The following is a 20,814-nucleotide window of genomic DNA, read 5'->3' as shown; positions in this document are numbered from 1 at the left end:
GGAAATAGGGAGGTGGGAGGAGAGGGAGAAAGGCAGTGGAAGGGCTAGTTGGTAAAGCAGGCAGGACGCACACATTTATCCACTAAATTTGCTATCTTATACGGGTGTGGTTCACACCCGTAAAACACCATAACAAATATAATAATGAAACAGTTTGAAATATTGTGAAAATACCGAAATGTAAAAGAAGTGAGCAAAGGCTGTTGGAAAAATGGTGCTGATAAGCTTGTTCAGCACAGGGTTGCCAGAAGACTTCAATTTGTTAAAAATACACTATCTGCAAAGCACAATAAAGCAAAGTGTAATAGAACAAGGTGCACCTATAATGACAAAATTTCGGCTTTTGGGAACATTTTAGCTGTGGTTAGATTCATTCTGTTGTAGTAGCTTGTAGCGTGGTGCTGAAGATCAATCCAGACGCCAGTTTCCATAGCTACCACCTGCTTCCCAAGCACCAATCTTCATCCAGGAACGGTCACTGCCCTGGCAAGTGCATGTCGAAAATGAGGAATTCAGATGCCGGGTATTGACTCAAAGATGCCACTAAAACAGAGCCAGGATTCAACTAGAGGATGAATCCTGAATTTTTAACTTCTACTAATAAGCTCCTAAAAGTGATAATCCTTTGCTAAAATTACGGAAACAAAAACAGAAACCATAAATTTAGAAGCTGAAGGAACCAGTTTGCTACTATAAAGGGCTTATCATGTCTGACTTCTGTTGGGACAATATACCCAGCAAAACACAGGAATCTAGTTTACACCAACAGAGGTCAAAAAATACAAGAATTCACTCTATTCTTTCCATGAGAAAAATCTCTTTCTTCCTAATTAATCATACAGACTGTGATTCCATCCAGTCTTTACTTCTAAATAAAAATTAAAAAATCAAACAAAAAAAGGTCACCCATGAAAATCATGACCAAAGCAGACTTCAATACTTGTCCACTCTGGGGAAAAGCAGTAAAAACCAATTGTACTGAAGGAAAATTAGCCTTTATGAACCCTCGGTTTAGAGAAATCATGTAGCATTCCCATAATAACTAAAAATAAATAAATACAAAGGACATAAAATAATTCATTTATTATTACAAATTTGAGTCTAATTCTATTTAATAGGGAGTTCACTGGCAAAAGCTAATAACCATAACTGAAAATATAGCTTGGGGCTATAACAGGAAGCTTTTTACCAAAGTTAAATTTCAACCTATTTCATTTGCTGTACATCTGAAATTACACAACATTGTAAATCAACAATACTCCAATAAAAATTCTAAGAAAATAAAAAAACAACTGCATTTAGTCTAGATGCTTAGGCTAAGAACTTAAGGAGTTTATTGTATAGTTTGTGATTTTACTATGAAATATCACTTTAATGCCAATGAATTAGCAGTATTTGGCTTGTATTTATGACATTTTAAAAACTCACAAAATGTTAATTTTGGGCAGCAATTTTTAAGAAAGTAAAAATCTTAAATTCCAAAGCCAAAGAAGGTCAGGCTGGATGTATTTTAAATGGGGAGACAAAATTAATGAGATTTTAAACTATCAAATCTACACTTTCCCCTATGAACACAGTCTATATCTATTTTCTGAAAACTATTTTGGAGCTTGTCAACATCCAAAAATAGAAGTATTATTATTCCTATCTTGGTTTAATAAATCAATGTTACCTTAGTAAACAACATAGGTAACTTGCATTATGTCATTATACAAAACTGATACAGAAATCATCTAAAAGCTTTGAAACAGTAGAACTGAAGGCTTTATGCATTTGTAAATTAATGGCTTTTGGCAGAGAGGAGCTAAGGTACTTAAAGATACCATAACATCTTAAAATCTACAATGACAGAGAAAAACTACAAATACTAGCTTTTAAAACTCACAAATTATAATAATGTAAAACAAATTTGCCATTTTAGCTTATTTTCGGTATGTTTATACATGCAATATAAATTACAAATAAGTAAAACATTACAACACCATCTAAAAGAAAACAATGACGTATAAAATGTTTGTGATAAATAAAATTATTGCATTTAATGTCATTTTCTTGAAAACTGAAATGACCAGATGCCTTAATGAATGCCAGTTCAAGTCAGAGCAAATATATGCCAACACGAGCTTCTGACAACAGAAATAAGAAGTTAAAGCCCTGCAAGTCTGTCTGATTTAGGTTGGGTAATCATGGAAACAAACAAATATTTAAAATTATTTATTTTAACATTATACACATTGAAGGAAAGCACTATAGACAGCAGAATTCTTTCCCATCATAGAATTATTTACACCCATTGAATCAGCTAGAAACACTAGCTTGAAGAGGTACTGATATATTCCATTTGTAATAATTTCTCTACAACAAACAATTGTCGTACACTTGGAACACACTGAAGAAAATATTGTCTCATAAGTCTTTTTTGTTCTCCGAGTCTCAATCACTAAGAGTTCAGGGGGCTTTGAGAGAATCCTGGTGTCCTGGCTGGCTGATGAATGCATTAAAATCAAGCAGGGTATTTGTATTCTGAAAATACTTTTGGCTCCATATAAACGCTGCTTGGCTTGTAGAGCTCGCATTTCTCCCACTGGCACTAGGACATCTGAAGAGCATTTGTTATGAAAGTTTCACACCAATTTTATTTTGTTCCTTCTTCATTAGCCGCTGGGCTTCCTTTTCCATTTTCTTCCTTTGTTGTTCTGCTGCTCTCTTTTCTCTGTCTGCTATCTTCTGCTGCCTGAAAAGAAGCATATTTTTACTTTTAGAGAACCCTGCTGCTGCTGCTAAGTCGCTTCAGTTGTGTATGACTCTGTGTGACCCCACAGACAGCAGCCCACCAGGCTCCCCCGTCCCTGGGATTCTCCAGGAAAGAACACTGGAGTGGGTTGCCATTTCCTTCTCCAATGCAGGAAAGTGAAAAGTGAAAGTGAATTCACTCAGTCGTGTCTGACTCTTCTCGACCCCATGGACTGCAGCCCACCAGGCTCCTCTGTCCATGGGATTTTCCAGGCAAGAGTACTGGAGTGGGGTGCCATTGCCTTCTCCGTTAGAGAACACTACACAGGTAAAATGGCAAATAAGGTCCAGAAAGAAAGAGCACTTCCCTTCAACTATCATCAAATGTAAGTTTAAAAAGTCTTCATTCTTCTCACTGCTTTGAAAATTTCAAGGATTTTCAAAATAGTACTTCTTTTAATCCTTAGAACATGACTTACAAATAAAAAAGGTATTATCTCTGTTTTAAGAATAACTAAAATGGGGCATTCAGGCTAAGTAAAACGGCCGAAGTCATAAGATTAAGTATAAGGCTAAGAACCTATATCTCCTGACTCCTTTTCTTCAGATTATTTTCACTAAAACACTATTTCCATTGGACCACATCTCCTTCTGAGAAAAGCCTGATATTTATGATTAAATATCCTGCTATGATAATAGTTAAAAGCTTGTCAGCTGAACGATATCAAGAACACAGATGGACAGAGCACAATGCAAAAACAAAATGCAAAGACATACCTTCCAATTAGAAGCTAGAACTCTAAGGATTAAAATTTAACTAGCTCTACTAATGAAGGGCTTCCCTCATAGCTCAGTTGGTAAAGAATCCACCTGCAATGCAGGAAACCCCGGTTAGATTCCTGGGTCAGGAAGATCCACTGAGAAGGGATAGGCTACCCACTCCAGTATTCTTGGGCTTCCCTTGTGGCTCAGCTGGTAAAGAATCTGCCCCCAATGTGGGAGACCTGGGTTTGATTCCTGGGTTGGGAAGATTCCCCTGGAGAAGGAAAAGGCAACCCACTCCAGTATTCTGGCCTAGAGAATTCCATGGACTGTATAGGCCATGGGGTCACAAAGAGTGAGACACGACTGAGCAACTTTCACTTCACTTCAATTATGAAGGGACAGAATGGTGGAAATTTAATAATTATACTTTATGAAGTGCCTTCTCCCAGCTCCTCCCTAACTCTACTGATATAGAACCTCTAAACACTTCTATCTTTATTGATTTTTAAATTGAACTATAGTTGATTTACAATGTTCTGTTAATTTCTACTGTTCAGGAAAGTGATTTAGTTATAAATACACATATATATATTCTTTTTAATATTCTTTTCCATTATGGTTTATCACAGGATACTGAATGTAGTCTGTGTGCTATACAGTGGGACCTCATTGTTCACCCATTCTATATATAATAGTTTCCATCTATATATAATAGTTTCCACCTCCCACCCCACCCCAGCACCACAAGTCTGTTCTTTATGTCTGTGAGTCTGTTTCTACTTCGTAGATGGGTTCATTTGTATCATATTTTATTTATTTTTTAAATGATTTTTTGATGTGCACCACTTTTAAAGTCTTTACTGAATTTGTTACAACATTGCTTGCTTTGAGTTTTGGTTTTTTGGCCACATCGAACCCGCATCCCTACACAGGAAGGCAAAGTATTAACCTTGGGACCACCAGGGAAGTCCCTGTGTCATAGTTTAGATTCCACATATAAGTGCTCTATCTTTACTGACCGACTCGCGTGGAAAGTGGGGACAGGAGTAGGGTAATGAAATAGGAGAAAGGAGAACAGAAGTTGGTCCTGGATCTGAAGGCTTAGGGTCTGAGAAAGTAAGTCAAGAAGCATGCAAGGCTGAGGAAGGAAGCAGTAGGGCACAGGACAGGCAACACTGGGTTATATATAGAAAAATCTAACGTGCATTACCCATACACGGGATAGCTCAAAGCTGGCTATAGTGAGTGAAAGGTATATATATAATTCTCAGTCATACTTATAAATGGGAGTAAGCAGAGGTATGGATGACCAAAATTCAACAAAGTAGAGAGACTTACTTTAGGCAACATTTTGACCATCACCACCAACTAATTAAAATTTCAAAAGAATAGTTTTAAAAAATCTACTTTTCATTAGCTCTGTTCACTTTCAAGAAAAACTGATAATATGCACTAAAAACATCAAAATGTCAGTGGCAGAAAAAAGAAAAAGAATTATGAAAGGCTTGCTAGGTTACAAACAAATATAATCCAGCTCTGACCTAGTTACCAGCAGAAATATAAGCATCAACAATTAATCTTCCTGGTACCAGAGGCAACTTGGACATTACTGCTGATAAAATATATTTTTCTTGTCCAGATACATGTCTGGAATGATTAAAGTACCAGAATTTTTTCCTTAATGATACTGATCATAGTACTGGTAGTATTTAAAGTAGCAATGGGAAACAGGCTAGGATAGAAGCCATGGATTATGGATACACTTTTAAAATTCTCAGTGTTCTCCTGGGGGTGGTAACAACATATGGAAGCCTCCAGGTGTCTTTGGCTCTACTTATGCAACTTGCAGCTTGAAGCATGTCTATTACTAATAGTCTCCGCCTCCCAAGCTGTTGTTTCAAAAGCACGGAGTTTGCGGAGGTTTTTTTGTCTTGTCTTGTTTTGTTCAGGGTGCACGATGACAGGGTGAAAAAGAGATGGTTTTTATACCGTGAATGTTCAGCTATGATCAGTGAACTCATAAACTCTATAGTGCTGTCATTAAGATGATTAGATTAAAAATGAATAGCCCCTTCCTTTATCCTTGTGGTTGATAAACCAATCATCACTAAGTCCCAATTCCAAAATGTTTTAAAAATACTCAGACTTCTATGATATATATCCAAAAGAAATAGATTTTAAAAAAGTGACATCTTTTTTTGACAATTCATGGAACATAAATGTTGCTGTTTACAGTTTTAAAACTGTTTCATTTATACTGAATGATTATCAAACAGGAACTAAATATTTAAAACTGTCACACCTTTACTGACTTTTATAATGTGACCTCCTTCTGTTTAAAAAAAAAATGCTGAAAACAGTACTGACAAGACCAAAAAAGTCAGTCTTAACTCAGTTATTTAACTGCACCCTCTGCTGGCTACTCAAGGTAATTACAATTTATTGGTAAACATGGGAAAGGAAAATACAAAAATGAAACCAGTTGTTTCAAGATGGTCAGATAAGGGTAATTCATTTTTTTATCCCAATTATAAAAACCATATTTGAAGAAAACATACTGCTATATTTTACTTTATCATCTTTAAAATGCAAAAGTAATTCAGATATATTTACATAGAGTTTTTATCAGTGATAACAGTCACAAACTCTCAAGGTAAATTTTCTTTTTACTCTTTGATCTAATGCGGTAGTAGCAAGAATTACGTTTACTCTTCACAAAAACAAAGAAAAAAGAACATAACTAACAAAAACAAACTTGTAAACCTCCAGAAAAAGTATCTTCTGTAGAGTAGGCAGTAAGTATTATGACTTATGTTATCTACCTCAGGGCTTTCAAGTACCTCAGGTGAAACACACATACAAATGTAGAGTGCAACACACATTACTTTCAAATAGCAGTGCTGGGGGCTTCCAGTGGTTAAGAACCCACCTGCCAAAGCAGGAGACTTGGGTTTGATCCTGGGTTGAGAAGATCCCCTGGAGAAGGAAATGGCAACACACTCCAGTATTCTTGCCTGGGAAATCTCATGGACAGAGGAGCCTGACAGGCTACAGTCCTTGGGATCGCAAAGAGCTGGAGACAACTTAGCGACTGAGCACACATGCACAGAGAGCTAAGATCCCACAGGCCACGGGCAACTAAGCCCGAGCGCTGCAACAGAGTCCAGGCACTGCAAGAGAGATCCCGCGTGCAGCAGCCAAGAGCGGACACGACCACAGAAACCCAGCGGAGCTATTCACTACTATACTGAACGAGCAGGGCTGGACTATGCTAGGCCATGGGGAAAGAGAACTAAAGCTGCAATTTCTGACCCAGAGAACATATTAATACATCGTCGTGACTCACATTTCAAGAGATACATTTTATAGGGAATGAAGTATGAAGCATACAGTACAATATGGTGTCTGTATGTAGATAATCTCCTTCTTCGTTAGTAAATTATTCTTTTGTATCTATAATGCTTTAAATTGTTGGTTTCTGTGAGGTTTTAATCATATAAAATAGTACATGTAGTCTGAAATACAAAAAAACTATCCCAGATTGGTTAAGGCTCAAATGAGAAGGAAGAAAAATATAACATTTGGCAGAAGATACTTTCTTGACCTTAAATGTAACATGAACAAAACCGGTTCTACTCCAGCGACAGTGTAAATATTACTCAAATACCTCAGAACTTCTTCGGCTTGCCAGGCCGCATCTTCTTCTTCTTCCCAAGCATTGGTGTTTTCCTGCCAGGTATCTAAGTCACCTAATTCAGGCTACAATAAAACAAAACAAAACAAAATTACAACAGTCAAGAGCCATCCTTGGTGGCTTACACGGTAAAGAGTCTACCTGCAGTTTGGAGTGCAGAAGACCTGGGTTCGATCCCTGGGTCAGGAAGATCTCCCGGAAAAGGAAATGGTAACCCGCTCCAGTATTCTTGCCTGGAGAATCCTACAGATAGAAGAGCCTGGCGAGCCCCAGTCTTTGGGGTCACAAAGAGTCAGACACGACTGAGAGACTAACTTCGCTTCATCCTTTTTCCACTCAGTGGTCAAGAAGAGGATATATTTTAAAGCATAACTCAGACCTCATCACTGCCCTGTGTCTTCTTCACTTTCTTATCACATCCTCTACAGGATCAAATGACTGCCCCTGGTGTGCCTGGAACTAAGGGGTTTCCTGAGACGCATGACCTTCCATACGTAAGTCTCAGCAAGTCCAGCTTTCTTCCTATTTCATGTTTTAAAGAATATTCCTTTAATATACTAACTTTTCCTTTACTTTCCTAACTTTTCCTTTACTTTCTCCTACTTTAGTTTGGAAAAAATAAGAATAGGACATACCTTCTGTTTCTCTCTCTCTTGAGTAAGAAGAAGGAGTGTGTAAGTGGGGGGAAAGAGAAGAGAGAGGCTGACCCCACACTGGATTAGATGCTTGACTGGACTACTCTTCGGCTGGGAAGGTGAACTCGAAGAACCTACGTTTCCAACCTAGTACAGTCATCTCCCTTTAAGCACAAGTAATTTTCTAGACTTTTCAATGGCACTTATTGTCTGGGTCCCATGCACAAATGACAAGTCAGGAAAAGTTTACTCTTTATTGGAGTACTTTTGTATTGTGCTTCCTTTTGCCTGTCTTACCTGATACCATTAGGCAGGCCACACTAGCTTCCACTATTCCCCAGGCCAGGCCTCTAAGTTCACTTTTTCCTTCCACAAACCAATGAAAATGCTCATTCTGGAATGTTTAGTTAGTGAGGAAATAATTAAATGAGTAAGATAACTGCATAAAATAATCAAAACATATCAATACTTAAAAGCTGGGGATGGGTTTGGACAGTGATGTGTCTCAAAAGTTTCAAAGATGAATCTGATGGCCTCCAAAGTTGAAAACATATACCTTCTTCACTACTTTTGTCCTTAAAAGTGTTGTATTTAAGTCAAATCCATTTTAAGTTAAACCACACTTTAAATGTACATATAAGTCTTTAACTTAATAATTCATAATTTACTTTAAAAAAAGCTGCTATTGAGGTTAAATTTTAGGGGTAATCTCTTTAAAGGTCATACTTTTATATTTTCACATTTTTGTCTCCATCTTTTATGTGTGCAGTGGACTCTGATCTTAGTATCTGATGTAATTTAGAGTCTCATAAAAGGACAGGACTGGCAACTGCTCTTGATCTGCTAAACCAGTTCCAAAGTCATACAAATACTATGTTCAAGTCATTTTAATTTTTTTCTTTTTCCTTAAAAAAAACAGAAATGAAAAAAAAAATCTCTTGCCTAGATACAATTAACATACTTACAGATTGATGAATGAAAGGCATATCTTGTGTAGCTGCTAGTCTACTAGAGAAGCCTGTGCTACCATCTGGGATGCCAAAATTTAATGGTTCTCGCTTCTTAATGATGATCTGAAAGATTAATTGAAATAGAATTACGGAAACATTTTACACACCACTCTATAAAAAGAGACGAATTAACTGACCAAAGCATTTTATAATTATTCAAAATATGTTCTGCCTTTCTTTCCTGTTCTATATTTTCTTAAAGCATATCCTCTGGTAGGATAGGGTCACTGTCCTACCAAAAGTATAACCAGCTCTCCAAGCATGTGGCTACCTATGAACACATTAACTCTTTCAAGCCAGTAGTATTAGCTTTGTACCTTAAAAGTACTTTCATTCTAACTTACTAAGGTATTACTTGTAATATACTAAGTTCCTATTAAGAGCAGCAATAGACTTTCAAAACAAAAAGCATTCATCTACTAAGAAATTCACTTAAAACTCCTTGAAAAATATACAACTTAATGCTTTTCAGCACTGAGACATTTGGACAAATAAAAACAACTATGATTACAGTATGTCAATGTTATCAGCCTTGAACATCTAAAAATAAATGTACAGCTAAAACTGACTGGACGGTAGAAGAGGGTGAAAACCCTATTAGAGAACTGCAGAATAAACAGTGTCCTCATTTTATGAAATATATTCATAAGAAATATTTTCTATGCTTGACTGAATAAGAAATGGCACTTAAAGTAAATTTTTTTTTTTTTTTTGAAACAGCAGGATGATTGATGAGGTAGACGGGAATAATAGCATTACATTATTTGAAATGGGTGTAAGGGTGGTATGAAATAAACCCCCATTTACCACAGTGTGAAGCTGGTAGACAATACCTGTGACTGGCCTAAGAACAGCAAGATAAGAATACTGTATACAGATAAACAGAAAAAATTGTGAGTGGCTGCTTTTAGTAGAACTGGTTTGAAGAATGATGGGGCAGAAGTCTATTGCTTTTCATTATAAGCTTTTCTATATCTTTAATTTAAAAATAAATTTTAAATGTACATGTACTATTTTGATAAAAAGAAAGAAAACTGCTTAGCCATTGTTCTTTTGCTAATAATTTCCTGCATATTGAAGTGACTGTCCACATTCAATTCAAACGGGATAAAATAAAGTGTGAATGACTATGCAAACCCACCACAATTACTCTAAGTTCTCAGAGCTCTGCATCAGTTTGATAATGTTATAAACAATGGATACTATCAGTATTATTGGTTTGTAGAAATCACTGTACTATGAATTCTTTCAAGGCTAGAACTGTATCTTATTCAGTTTAGTCTTCACAGTAGAGACTGGAGTCTAGAATCTGACATACAGGAGGATTTCTATGAACGCTTAGATATAATTTTAAAAGATGTGGGGGTACAATTTACCAGATCTATGGCCAGCTCACTTGAATATATAAACTTCTCTAATATGACAAAAAACACAATGACAGTTGGAAATAGGCTTTCTACCAAATACTAAGTATACTGTCTAGCTTTAATTATAGGAATCTGAAGCACAGTCTCATAGTTTAATTTCCAAGAGCACACATCTTTAACGTACCTTCTGGGTTTTCCGTATAGTTGGTGTCATGTCCTTAAAATAGTCAGGTTCCAGTTGCTCTAAAGCATTTTGTTGTGTTGCCACATTCCCATTCCCTCCTTCAATCTTGACACTTGTGGGTGCATCCTCATCCCAGGAAGTCCACTCTTCCACATCTGTCTAAATTTAAATGATCAGCATTGTCAGTCAAAAATTTCATCATTCATTACAAAAATGAGCTTTCTAAAACAGTGGTTTTTTCAAAATTTGTTGACCAATGGGAAAATATACATTTTATGCCAGATAGCAAAACTAGATCAAAAGTTAAGAAAGAAACACTCTGTGAGTTAGACATTCTGTTCCAACCATTAAAATAAAAACAACCAAACAAAGCAAAAGAAAATGCTTCAAAAACTGAACTGATATTAGAACTACAGCCCACAGAAAGAGGACTGGAACTTACAATCTATCCCTAACTAGGTTTATTGCCTGATGAAATAATAAATAATAACATTCTTTATAGGATTTAAATAAGATATAGTCTCAAACATAATATTCAAAAAAATCCATGAAATAACTTGAAATTATTCAGCAAACAAGGAATCAATAAATCTCAACTTGAAAAAGTCAAGCAACAGACAACAAACCCAAGATGATACAAATGATGTAATTATCTAAGGCTTTAAATATGTTATTGCAAAAATGCTCCAATAAGCAACAGCAAACACTCTTAAAACCAAAGAAAAAAATAGAAAATCTCAGCAGAGAAATAGAAAATAAAGAATAAAGTTAAAATTTTAGAATAAAGAAATTTAACAATAGAACAACAAAAATCCTGACCGTGACTACCAAATTAATTTCATGACACATTAATAGTTTGCAACCCACTTTGAAAAATATGGTTCGGGAGCACTTATTCAATGTACAAAAAAAGTTTTACCTGTTTGGGAACTGATGAATAATCAACAGTAGTTGGCAAAGTTATTTGGTCTCCACTTAATTTCCGTCCTCTACCAGATCTAAAACAAAAATATGAAATAATTTATTTCAAGAAACCACCAAAACAAGCATAAGTAAAAGCACTAAAGACAGTAACTTAAGATTTATAGAGAAGGTCTTCTGCAGCTTTAAATTATTTACTTTAATAATTAACAGTTGTTTGTTAATATATGAAAAGAAAGGCATATATTAGAGATCTTTTCAATGTTTTTAAATACTGGACCAGAATATCACACTGCTTTTTGGCTTAGGACTCAGAATTAGAGTCAAACTCAGGAGGACTATAAAGCCAAAACCAAAACCAGAAACTGGTTTCAAATCACACTCCTGAGAGTTCTGTGAGTTCTGTGGGTGATGCTCTGGGATGTCTACGCTGCTTTAACCAGGGTGGCCTGGCTTTTGTTTGTTTTACATAGTTGGTTTCTTATTAAGATTACTATTAAACTATTGAAAAGTTTGAAAATCACTGGGTTGAATTGTAAACTGTACCCAGTAACTTTCAAGGATTAGTGAAGTACTACATGAAACAAGATAGGTATTGTCATAGAGTTGTTAAGAGCATGGGCAATGGAATCTGTGTAAACCATGGTTTTCAATGTTACTTCTATTAATTATGAATTAGTTAGAATTACCTATGTCTGAGCCTCAGTATCCTCATCTGTAAAAGGCAGGTATTCAAACTGACCTTTGCAAGGTTGCTGTGAAGATTTAACTGACATATTTAAAATAGTGAGACACGAGACTGTGCCTGCTTTTTAATGACATTAAAAAATGATAGCTATTATAAATGATTAGTCACTTGCTTCATGTCAAATAATCTATGAAACACCTGCTTAGAGCTAGTTGATAAAGTCAACTAAGTTTAGAAATCTTATTTTATTTGTTTAAAGGATGCATTAAAAAGTACTATGGTCTATTTTGTATCCCCAGGGACTGCAGCCCGCCAGGCTCCACTGTCCATGGAATTTTCCAGGCAAGAATAATGGAACAGGTTGCCATTTCCTACTCCAGGGATCTTCCCCACCTAGGGATGGAACCCACATCTCCTGCATTGCAGGTGGATTCTTTACCACTGAGATACCAGGGAAACGTATATAGATGATAGAAAATTGCAATATCTTATATTAAAAGTAACTTATATTCAACAAAAATTTTTTGAAATAACAGATGCAAAGAGAAAAACACCTAGAATTTATCACCACAGTTAAAACAACTTATTCCTTTCAACCTCTAGTCTCCTGGCATTAATACCCATTCTCATCCTGCTTTAACCTAGTTATTTTCTGGTCATGATACTTCTAACAATAAATTCTATGCCATTTAATCCTCAGAGTTTTAGTAGTTATAAAATGGCCCTTTAGTCAGAGAATACATTTCCTAGCCTCCCTTGTAGCTAGGTGCCTAAGCTCTGGACAGTAGGCTGTGAACAGAATTATGTGTACTTTCTAAATCATATCCACTAAAAAAGAGAGCTGACTACCCTCCATCTCCTCTCTATCCGACTCTTACTCTGTAGGTGCTTTTTTCACAGTACTCTAGGCCAAAGGAAATACCTAACAGTTCCACTGATTAAGTACATAGGCCCAAACAATACTTATGTATGTCCTATCTGCTTAGTAGCCATTAGGAAAAATCACATATGAAATTAGAGAAAAAACATTTTCATTTCATTCTTTAATAACTACAACTTACTAAGAGAATGTGTGTACCTGTTGGGTACTGTATAGCTTCTCAAGCCTTGGAATCAGACTGGATTCTGTCAGCTTCATTTTCTGTTCTATGTTAGTTCTGATTTAGTGCTTGCTCTTAATTACAACCTAAAATCCTAGCTTTGTAAAGATAGGTCACTCCAAACACAAGTAAACAAAAACTTATCTCAAATATTCAAGAACATCATCAAAAGTAATACTGCAGGATCTAATGTTACAAACGTGAACTATCTTGAGCCAACAGATTGTATAATTTCAATAGACATTATCACATTCAGCGTGTTTTGTTAGAAATTTAGAGTATCCTTCGGTACCCCTGTGACTGTAATGCGAGCCCTGAAGTGCCCTGGCATACCATTCAGGAACTGTATCTCTTGGGTACAGGAGAATGACAAAATAGAAGGAATACAAGTCTCTGAATGACTTACTGAAGCAGAAGGACTTACCTAGCCTGGACTCCCAGTACATTCTGAAATATTATTTAAAAGATCAAAAAAAAAAAAAGAAAATCTATTTTCTTTGGGGTTTTTCTGTTAAACTTTTCTTTTTCCAATATAAACATAACACTCATAATGTACTATGTAAAGAAATACCTATGCCTAATTCCACCTAATCATCTTAAAAATACCCTGATAATAAAACACTTATGTACATAAAAACTTCATAATGATTACAATATGAAAGTTGGTTTGCTTATCTCTGAAATTCTACAGTACAGAATGCTATTTTAATGGAAGATGTAAGAATCTGATGAAAAGACCTGAACCTCTGCTTTCTAGATCTGAAAAAACATATAAAAATCTGAGAAAATATTTTAAAAACTACTAGAGATTAATGTATGAATACTGCAATCAAGATGCTTAGCTTAAATATAATATGCCCTGCCTTTTTGAACTTATGAAGGTATCCAAAATTAGCAAGAAGATAACCAGATCAATCTGAACATAAAATTTCTTTACCTGCATATTAACCTCTTTAGGAATGAGAATACTGTTGCTAGGCAGGTACAAACTTTAAATAACCGAAACTGTGTGATAGCCATGATGGAAAGCAAAACCTGTGGAAAAAAGCACAAAAATAAATGCATTAGGGTGATTTCATAAGCTATATTTATGTTCTGAAGTCAACCTGAAAAGTCCTATTTTGAACTGTAAAAATCAGACATATTTTTACTTTCCTTTAGACAGCACAGATAAAACACAGTAAATTTAAAAATTAAAACGTAAATCATGTTGACAAGAAAGTTCTGAAGAGTTTTCAACAGTTGAGAGGAAAAAAGCCTTTTCAAAATATTCTCAGAGTGGTTTTCTAAGTTGTACTTAAATATTTATTTACAATTTATTTATAATTTGTTTTCTAGGAAAAATCAAAGTGTATGAAACAGAATGTACTGAGTCTTCCTTATCTTTTGAAATTTGAATCATATGAACATAGAAATACTATTCAAAATATTTTTAAACTTTTTCAACTTCTAGATACATTTCATTATACCCATTTTATAGGTGAGGAAATTAAGAGAAGTCAAATAACTTAAAAGCACACAGTTAACAAGTTAGAACTACAGAGATCATCTAGACCAGTGGCCCACACATATTTAAAGAAATACTGAAAAATGGCCCAGCACCAGCAAATCTATTAAGTCATATTCTCTGAGGGGTAAAGTCCAGTTACAGTCAAAAAGCCAACAAAGGAGATAAAAAATACTCAACAGAAAAGCAAAAGGTTAAAATATTTCAATGTCAGAGAGTAGATTTTTAGGGAAAATACCATTAGCAGGCATAAAAATGCTCATTTCATAATGATAAAGGGGTCAGTTAATCAAAAGTACATAACAATTCAAAACATATGTCCCTAAAAACAAATTATGCCAATATCAGAAAAGAGAGGTGACATTACCAGAGTCTGCAAATATGAAGAGGATATTGAGAAAAATATAACTTTATCCCTGTATTTGACACGATGAAATCGACAAATTCTTTGAAAGAAACAAGTTATGAAAACACAGCAAGAAGACAGAGATAACTTGAAAATCTCTAAATTTATTAAAGATATTTAATTTATACTTAAAAATCCCCTAAGCCCAGATGGTTTCATGAGTGAACTCTACCAAATACTTAAGAAGTAGTGCCAATTCTATACAAACTGCCAGAAAACGGAAGGAAGGGATTATTTATTAATTCACTCTTTGAGGCTAGCATTACACTGATACTAATCTAGACCAAAGACATTACCAGAAAAGAAAACTGAAGACCAATATCTTATGAACACAGACACAAAACTCCTTGAAAACTCACAACCAACTAGAAATAGAAGGGAACTTTCTCAACCTGACCAAGGACACCTATGAAAAGCCTATAGCAACTTGAGACTTAACAGTGAAAAACTGGCTACTTCCCACCAGCATATCTGTTTTCGCCATTTCTGCTCAACACTGTATGGCCAGTGCAATCGAGCAAGAAAAGAAAATAAAACGCATTCAGATTGGAAAGGAAGAAGTAAAACTGTATCTATACTCTATGTAGAAAATTCAATGGAATCTATAATCAACAGTATTTTTATATGGTAGCAACAACAAACAATCACAAAGTAAAATTTTAAGGAATCTGTAAGAGTACAAAACATACGAAGTACTTAGGGACAAATCTAGTGAAAAACATATATATTGGAAACTACAAAATATTGCTGACAGAAATTTAAAGACCCTTATTAATTTTTAAAAAGATCTTTAAGGGCTCAAAGACGTGATACTATTAAGATAGCGAATCACTCTAAATTGAACTACAGAGTCAATGAAATCCCAATCAAAATCTCAGGAGGCTTTTTTCTCTAAAATTCGATAAGCTAATTCTAAGATTCATATAGAAATATAAAGGGTCTATAATGGTCAAACAATGTTGAAAAAGATCAAAGCAGATGGGCTAATACTACCTGATTCCAAGATTTGTTATAAAGCTGCAGTAATCAAAACGGTATAGTACTGGAGTCGATTGATAAACAGATTGATAAACAGATCGATGGAACAAATGGGAGGTAGAGAAATAGGCCCATAAAATATGAAGAACTGAAATTTATGAAGATGTAAAACCCATTCAGTGGAGAAGAGTTTTTTTGACAAAAAGTAATGGAAAAACTGGATATCCATATGCAAAACAAAAACAAAAACAAAAACCACCAAAACCTGAAGAACTACAATCCATATTTCATGCCATTTACAAAAAATACTCAAAATGGATTGCATATGTAAATATAAAACCCAATTACAAAAGTGCTTAGAGAAACAAAATTGGACAAAATCTTTATGACCTGGGTTAGGAAAAGAGTTTTTTAGATAATGACACCAAAAGTACAACCCATTAAAAGAAAATGGATAAACAGGGCTTCATCAAAATTAAAAATTTATATAATTCAAAGACACTGTTAAGGGAATATAAAGACAAGCCACAGACTAGGAGAAAACTTTTGCAAAGCATATATCTGATAAAGGACTTGTATCCAGAATATATAAGGTTCTCCCAAAACGCAGTAAGAAAACCTAATTTTTAAAAAATGGGTGAAAGCTGTGCATAGGCACTTCACAAAGCAGATACACAATAGTAAATATGTACATGAAACAACGGTCAAGTCATTGATTTCTGGAGTTGGTTTACTAATTGAGAGGATGAAAAGAACAGTTACTCTAAAAGAAATTGAACAAAAAAACATTAAAAATCTCACTGTTCAAGTAACTTATTTCTGTCAAAAACATCTCCAAACAGTGGTTTACTAGTGATAAACCACCCAACAGAGGTTCAAAAAATGCAACAACTTTGACTCCTCCTTTGTCTTATCCCCTTATATGCCAACTACAAAAAAGACTTTATCCTGTTTCCTAATAATGCCCATATTCTTTCCTATTTCCACTGAGGTCTCCCAGGCATAAGACTTCATTACTTATTGCTGAACTACTGCAAAGTTTTAATTCCAGTATTTTTCTCTTACTGTACCTATATTTTCCATTTTGTACCTTAGTTATTTCTATATACTGTATTCTTCCAGCACAATCCTTCCTGTGAGGATCTTGTTCATGTTACCTTGCCAGTTACTGTTTGCAAAGTAAGACCTGGAAGAAAGATTTGATTGCTTCCATACAAGTAGAATAATCTGAACAATTAAGATGATGAATAAAAGCTTCATTTTAAGGCTGATTTGTCAAGGATTAAACTCAACCAAAAGAAAGCAAACTTCCTAAATGAAGATTTAGAATTTTCAGAAAAAAAATATAAACAAAAAAAAGATAGCTAGGAAAGAAACTGCAGAGCATGTGGCACTAGGGGGAAAAGGGGAAAGAGTTGAGACCCTCTCTCAGGATGTTTGAAGGAAGAAGATGTTTAATATTTAAGGACTGGAGCGGAGAGTCAGTCTCAGGATTTATATGAATGAAGATTTGAGAATAAGTTTCATGCGGAGTTTTGGTAACAACGGTCATCACCCTGCCATAAATACTGCTACGTGTCATTTTCAATAAGTATTCTCAATGTGAATGACTAATGATGCCTGCAAATAAAATCTAAAGTTTTGTTTCAATAGTAAATTGTCAAGTGGGACTATTACTGACACCAGAACAGAATTCTCTCCCTAGCAATTAAAAATATCTTCATTTTATGGAAAATTTGCTTTTACAATTAATAAAAGAGAAAAACTAATAGTCACTGATCAGCTACTATGTGCCAAGCACTAGGTATTCTCTCAACCCATAAAGCCATTTTATGAGATAGATATTATTGTTCTCTTTTCATAGAATTGAAGCACAAAGTGTAAGCTTATGTTTTCACACCCAATGATCTAGATTCAAACCTGCTACTGCTAAGTCGCTTCAGTCGGTCCGACTCTGTACGACCCCATAGATGGCAGCCCACCAGGCTCCCCCGTCCCTGGGGTTCTCCAGGCAAAAACACTGGAGTGGGTTGCCATTTCCTTCTCCAATGCATGAAAGTGAAAAGTGAAAGTGAAGTCGCTCAGTCGTGTCCGACTGTTAGTGACCCCCATGGACTGCAGCCCACCAGGCCCTCCGTCCATGGGATTTTCCAGGCAAGAGTACTGGAGTGGGGGTGCCATTGCCTTCTCCGAGATTCAAACCTAGGTCTGTTTAATTCGAAAACCAAGAATACCTCACTAACAATAAACTATCTTAGCAATTCAATGATGGTATTATAATTTTCAAGATAAATTTTCTGACCAACTGCAACTGAAAGGTGGGGAAATGTAATCAAGTTGACCACATCAAGCAACAGTTTTTATTTTATCAATTACACTGATTTGAAGGCAGGAATATTCTTTGGGACCTGTTTACTTACTGTTCCAATCCAGTTCAAGTATCCACTCTGTAACAGATACTACTACCCTGGGTGATAGGAAATACTACTGACCCAGTACACAGACCACGCTGTTGCTCAAGTGTCAAAAGCTAGTGACAATGCAAGGCTCTAGGAAGGCAGAGCCCCATCAGTCTTGCTCAGTTTGGTTATTTCTAGGTCTTAGCCAATGTCAAGCACATGGCAGGTATTCAAATACTTGCTGAAGGAAGGGAAATTATCATTCCTTGAGCACTCAATATAGTTCAAGACAATCTATTTCGTTTCTATAGTCTCACGGGAATCCTAAGGACAAAGGAAGTGAGTTTCACTACTCCCATTTAACAGATGAGGCTCAATTACTAGTGAAACTCACATTCACTCACCCAGAAGTTAAAGAGACTGACCCCAAAGCCAAGGTTCTTCCCACACCGCATCCCATTTAAGAGATCTCTTTGACACTCAATGCCTCAGTTGATTTTTGAAATGCTCTCTAGATCACTAATCTGAGAAGTACACATCTTAGGCTACCTGCATTTTGACTGCTTCAAACTACTTAGTAGGGCTGAGAAATGCTAAAACAATTTTAAAATTAAGATTTCCTTAAAAATTACTACAAAAATACAAAACCCTGAGATAAAGCCGAAATAAGCATCAAGGACAAATAATCTCTCTAGGAAATCAATAGCAATGACAGCTTGGCTATGTAAAGTGAAAAAGATTCACCTACAATTTTAAAAAAGAATGCTGCATTAGAATCTGAAAGATTAAATGTACCTTTCCTCCCTGTAATTCCATGTAAACTGCTTTTCTGTAGTCACTATATCATACTATGTCATAAATCGTTAAATAAGCCAAGCCAAAATCTATGTTGGAACACACTAAACAAGTCATTAATTGCTGAATTTCTAAAACGATAGTTCTGAATTTTCCTAATACCAAAATTTGAAACTCCATATGATCTACTACAGTACAGAAATCTTAAATTAAGTTTGTAACTCTCTAAAGTAGGTTATGGTATATCGCAATGCTCCAAAAATAAAACCACCTGACCTCACTCAAATTTGAAAAACCAAAGTTCAGCAGCGGCAAGAGAAAGGGAACAAGAAGTAGAATGAGAGAGCAGGTGGTAAACTTCAACACCGGACTGTCTCTGGCAACTCAAAGCCAGACCCTCGAACACCACCGAGGCTCTTACTAAGGCAGAGCAAAGTCTCCTGAAAGGCTCAAAAGGAACGAGTTTCAAAACTAAAATGCTTTAACTTCAGATTACCCACCTGAAATTAACTGATGAAAAAAAAAAATCATACCCACTGTACAGATGCAAAAATCGACAGAAGCGTTTTCAGGTTACACAATCCGACGCCATACATACGGCGTTCGGTGAAACGCTCTCAATTGCTCCATGTGGGTGCCCAGTGGACTGGGATTTGGATTTTGGAAAAATCTGTCTGGGAAGGAGCAAGGCCTGTAGAGGAAGGGCAGGAAGAAGGGGCAAATTTCCCCTTGGGGGGGGGCAGATCTGGGGAGAGGGGAGACTCTGGGCCGGGGCCCCGCCAGCCGCTCTCCCACGCGAGAAAAGCATGGTGAAGGCTGCTCGACCGGGGCCCGCTCCGGGTCGCAGGTCCCTCACCCCAGAGGTCACCCTGACCCGGAAACAGTATCCTAGAGTGGCAGTCGGCCTGGGTTGGGGGGAAGACCGGGTGAAAGAAAAGGAAGGTGGGAGGGCGGGAAGTGCGGGGCAAAGAGGAGAGCTAACCCGAGAACAGCAGAGGACAACCCCGCCCCCCTCCTCAAGACTCGGGTCCAGATCTGGATGGGGGTGGGGGAGGGAAGCCCCTCGAGGGCGCGCGAGCCGCACACACTCACCTGCCCCTCCCCCTCCCCGCCCGCCCGGCGGAGGCTCCAAGCTGCCGCGAGCCGCGCGCGCACTCAAGGCGCGCGCACGCGCGCTGCCGGTCGCTTCCTCGAGCTCGCGCTCCGCCGGTTCAGTCCCAGCCCTGCTCATTCAAAGCCGGGCGCGCGCTCTGTCTAAGCCGCCGCTGCCTCCGCGCAGCTGCCATAGCCGCCCCCTCCTCGGGAAACCCTCCCCTGGTCCCACCTCCTGCCCCTCCTCCTTCGCTCCAGAAGGCGGCTCTCAGGAGTCCCAAGCTCTCACTTCCGCACCCCGCCCCAGGTCCTGTCTGGCCCAATAGGCAAGAGGTTATGGGTCCGGCGTCGGGGCTGAGAACCAATGAGCATTGGGGGGCGGGCCGAGCGGCGGCGGCTGGCGTGGCAGCTGCTGGGGCTGGGTTAGGAGTAGGTTTTTTTTTTTTTCCCTAGTGTTAACTTCTTTCATTTTATTAAAGGAGTAGGTTTTTTGTGACCGTTTCTGTCAGCGCAGACTGCTGTTTTTGTGGAGTGGATGGA

The 20,814-nt window shown here is 36.9% G+C and overlaps 1 protein-coding gene across 8 annotated transcripts; it reads right to left on the bottom strand.

Moving 5' to 3' along the window:
- Positions 1–1,068: 1,068 nt before the first annotated feature.
- Positions 1,069–20,595, bottom strand: EBAG9 (estrogen receptor binding site associated antigen 9). 8 transcript variants are annotated; one of them, XM_086335390.1, is made up of 7 exons: positions 20,507–20,595; positions 14,035–14,132; positions 11,308–11,386; positions 10,389–10,547; positions 8,793–8,900; positions 7,166–7,257; positions 1,069–2,734 (listed from the first exon to the last, which is right to left on the bottom strand). In XM_086335390.1, the coding sequence occupies exons 2-7, from the start codon at positions 14,115–14,117 to the stop codon at positions 2,614–2,616; spliced, it is 642 nt and encodes a 213-aa protein (XP_086191516.1). In that variant the 5' UTR covers positions 14,118–14,132; positions 20,507–20,595; the 3' UTR covers positions 1,069–2,613. The 8 variants fall into 8 exon arrangements, with proteins under 8 accessions (XP_086191516.1, XP_086191513.1, XP_086191512.1 ...); XM_086335387.1 differs by having other exon boundaries at positions 20,275–20,586; XM_086335386.1 differs by lacking the exon at positions 20,507–20,595 and adding an exon at positions 19,716–20,281.
- Positions 20,596–20,814: the final 219 nt, after the last annotated feature.

The sequence above is a fragment of the Bos grunniens genome, chromosome 14, assembly GCF_055505025.1.
Source record: "Bos grunniens cultivar Pamir isolate PY7600 chromosome 14, Bosgru_T2T1.0, whole genome shotgun sequence".
Classification (NCBI taxonomy): domain Eukaryota; kingdom Metazoa; phylum Chordata; class Mammalia; order Artiodactyla; family Bovidae; genus Bos; species Bos grunniens.
This window is presented reverse-complemented; position numbering and strand designations above follow the sequence as displayed.

Coding starts and splice junctions, on each gene's coding strand:
- EBAG9 (XM_086335382.1), bottom strand. CDS start 19,778: ATGTATGGCGTCGGATTGTGTAACCTGAAAACGCTTCTGTCGATTTTT. Junction 7,258..8,792: donor TGCCTTTCATTCATCAATCT/GTAAGTATGTTA, acceptor GTTTTATTGTAG/CCTGAATTAGGTGACTTAGA. Junction 6,475..7,165: donor CAAGCCGAAGAAGTTCTGAG/GTATTTGAGTAA, acceptor TTCCTTCTCCAG/GGGATCTTCTCAACCCAGGA.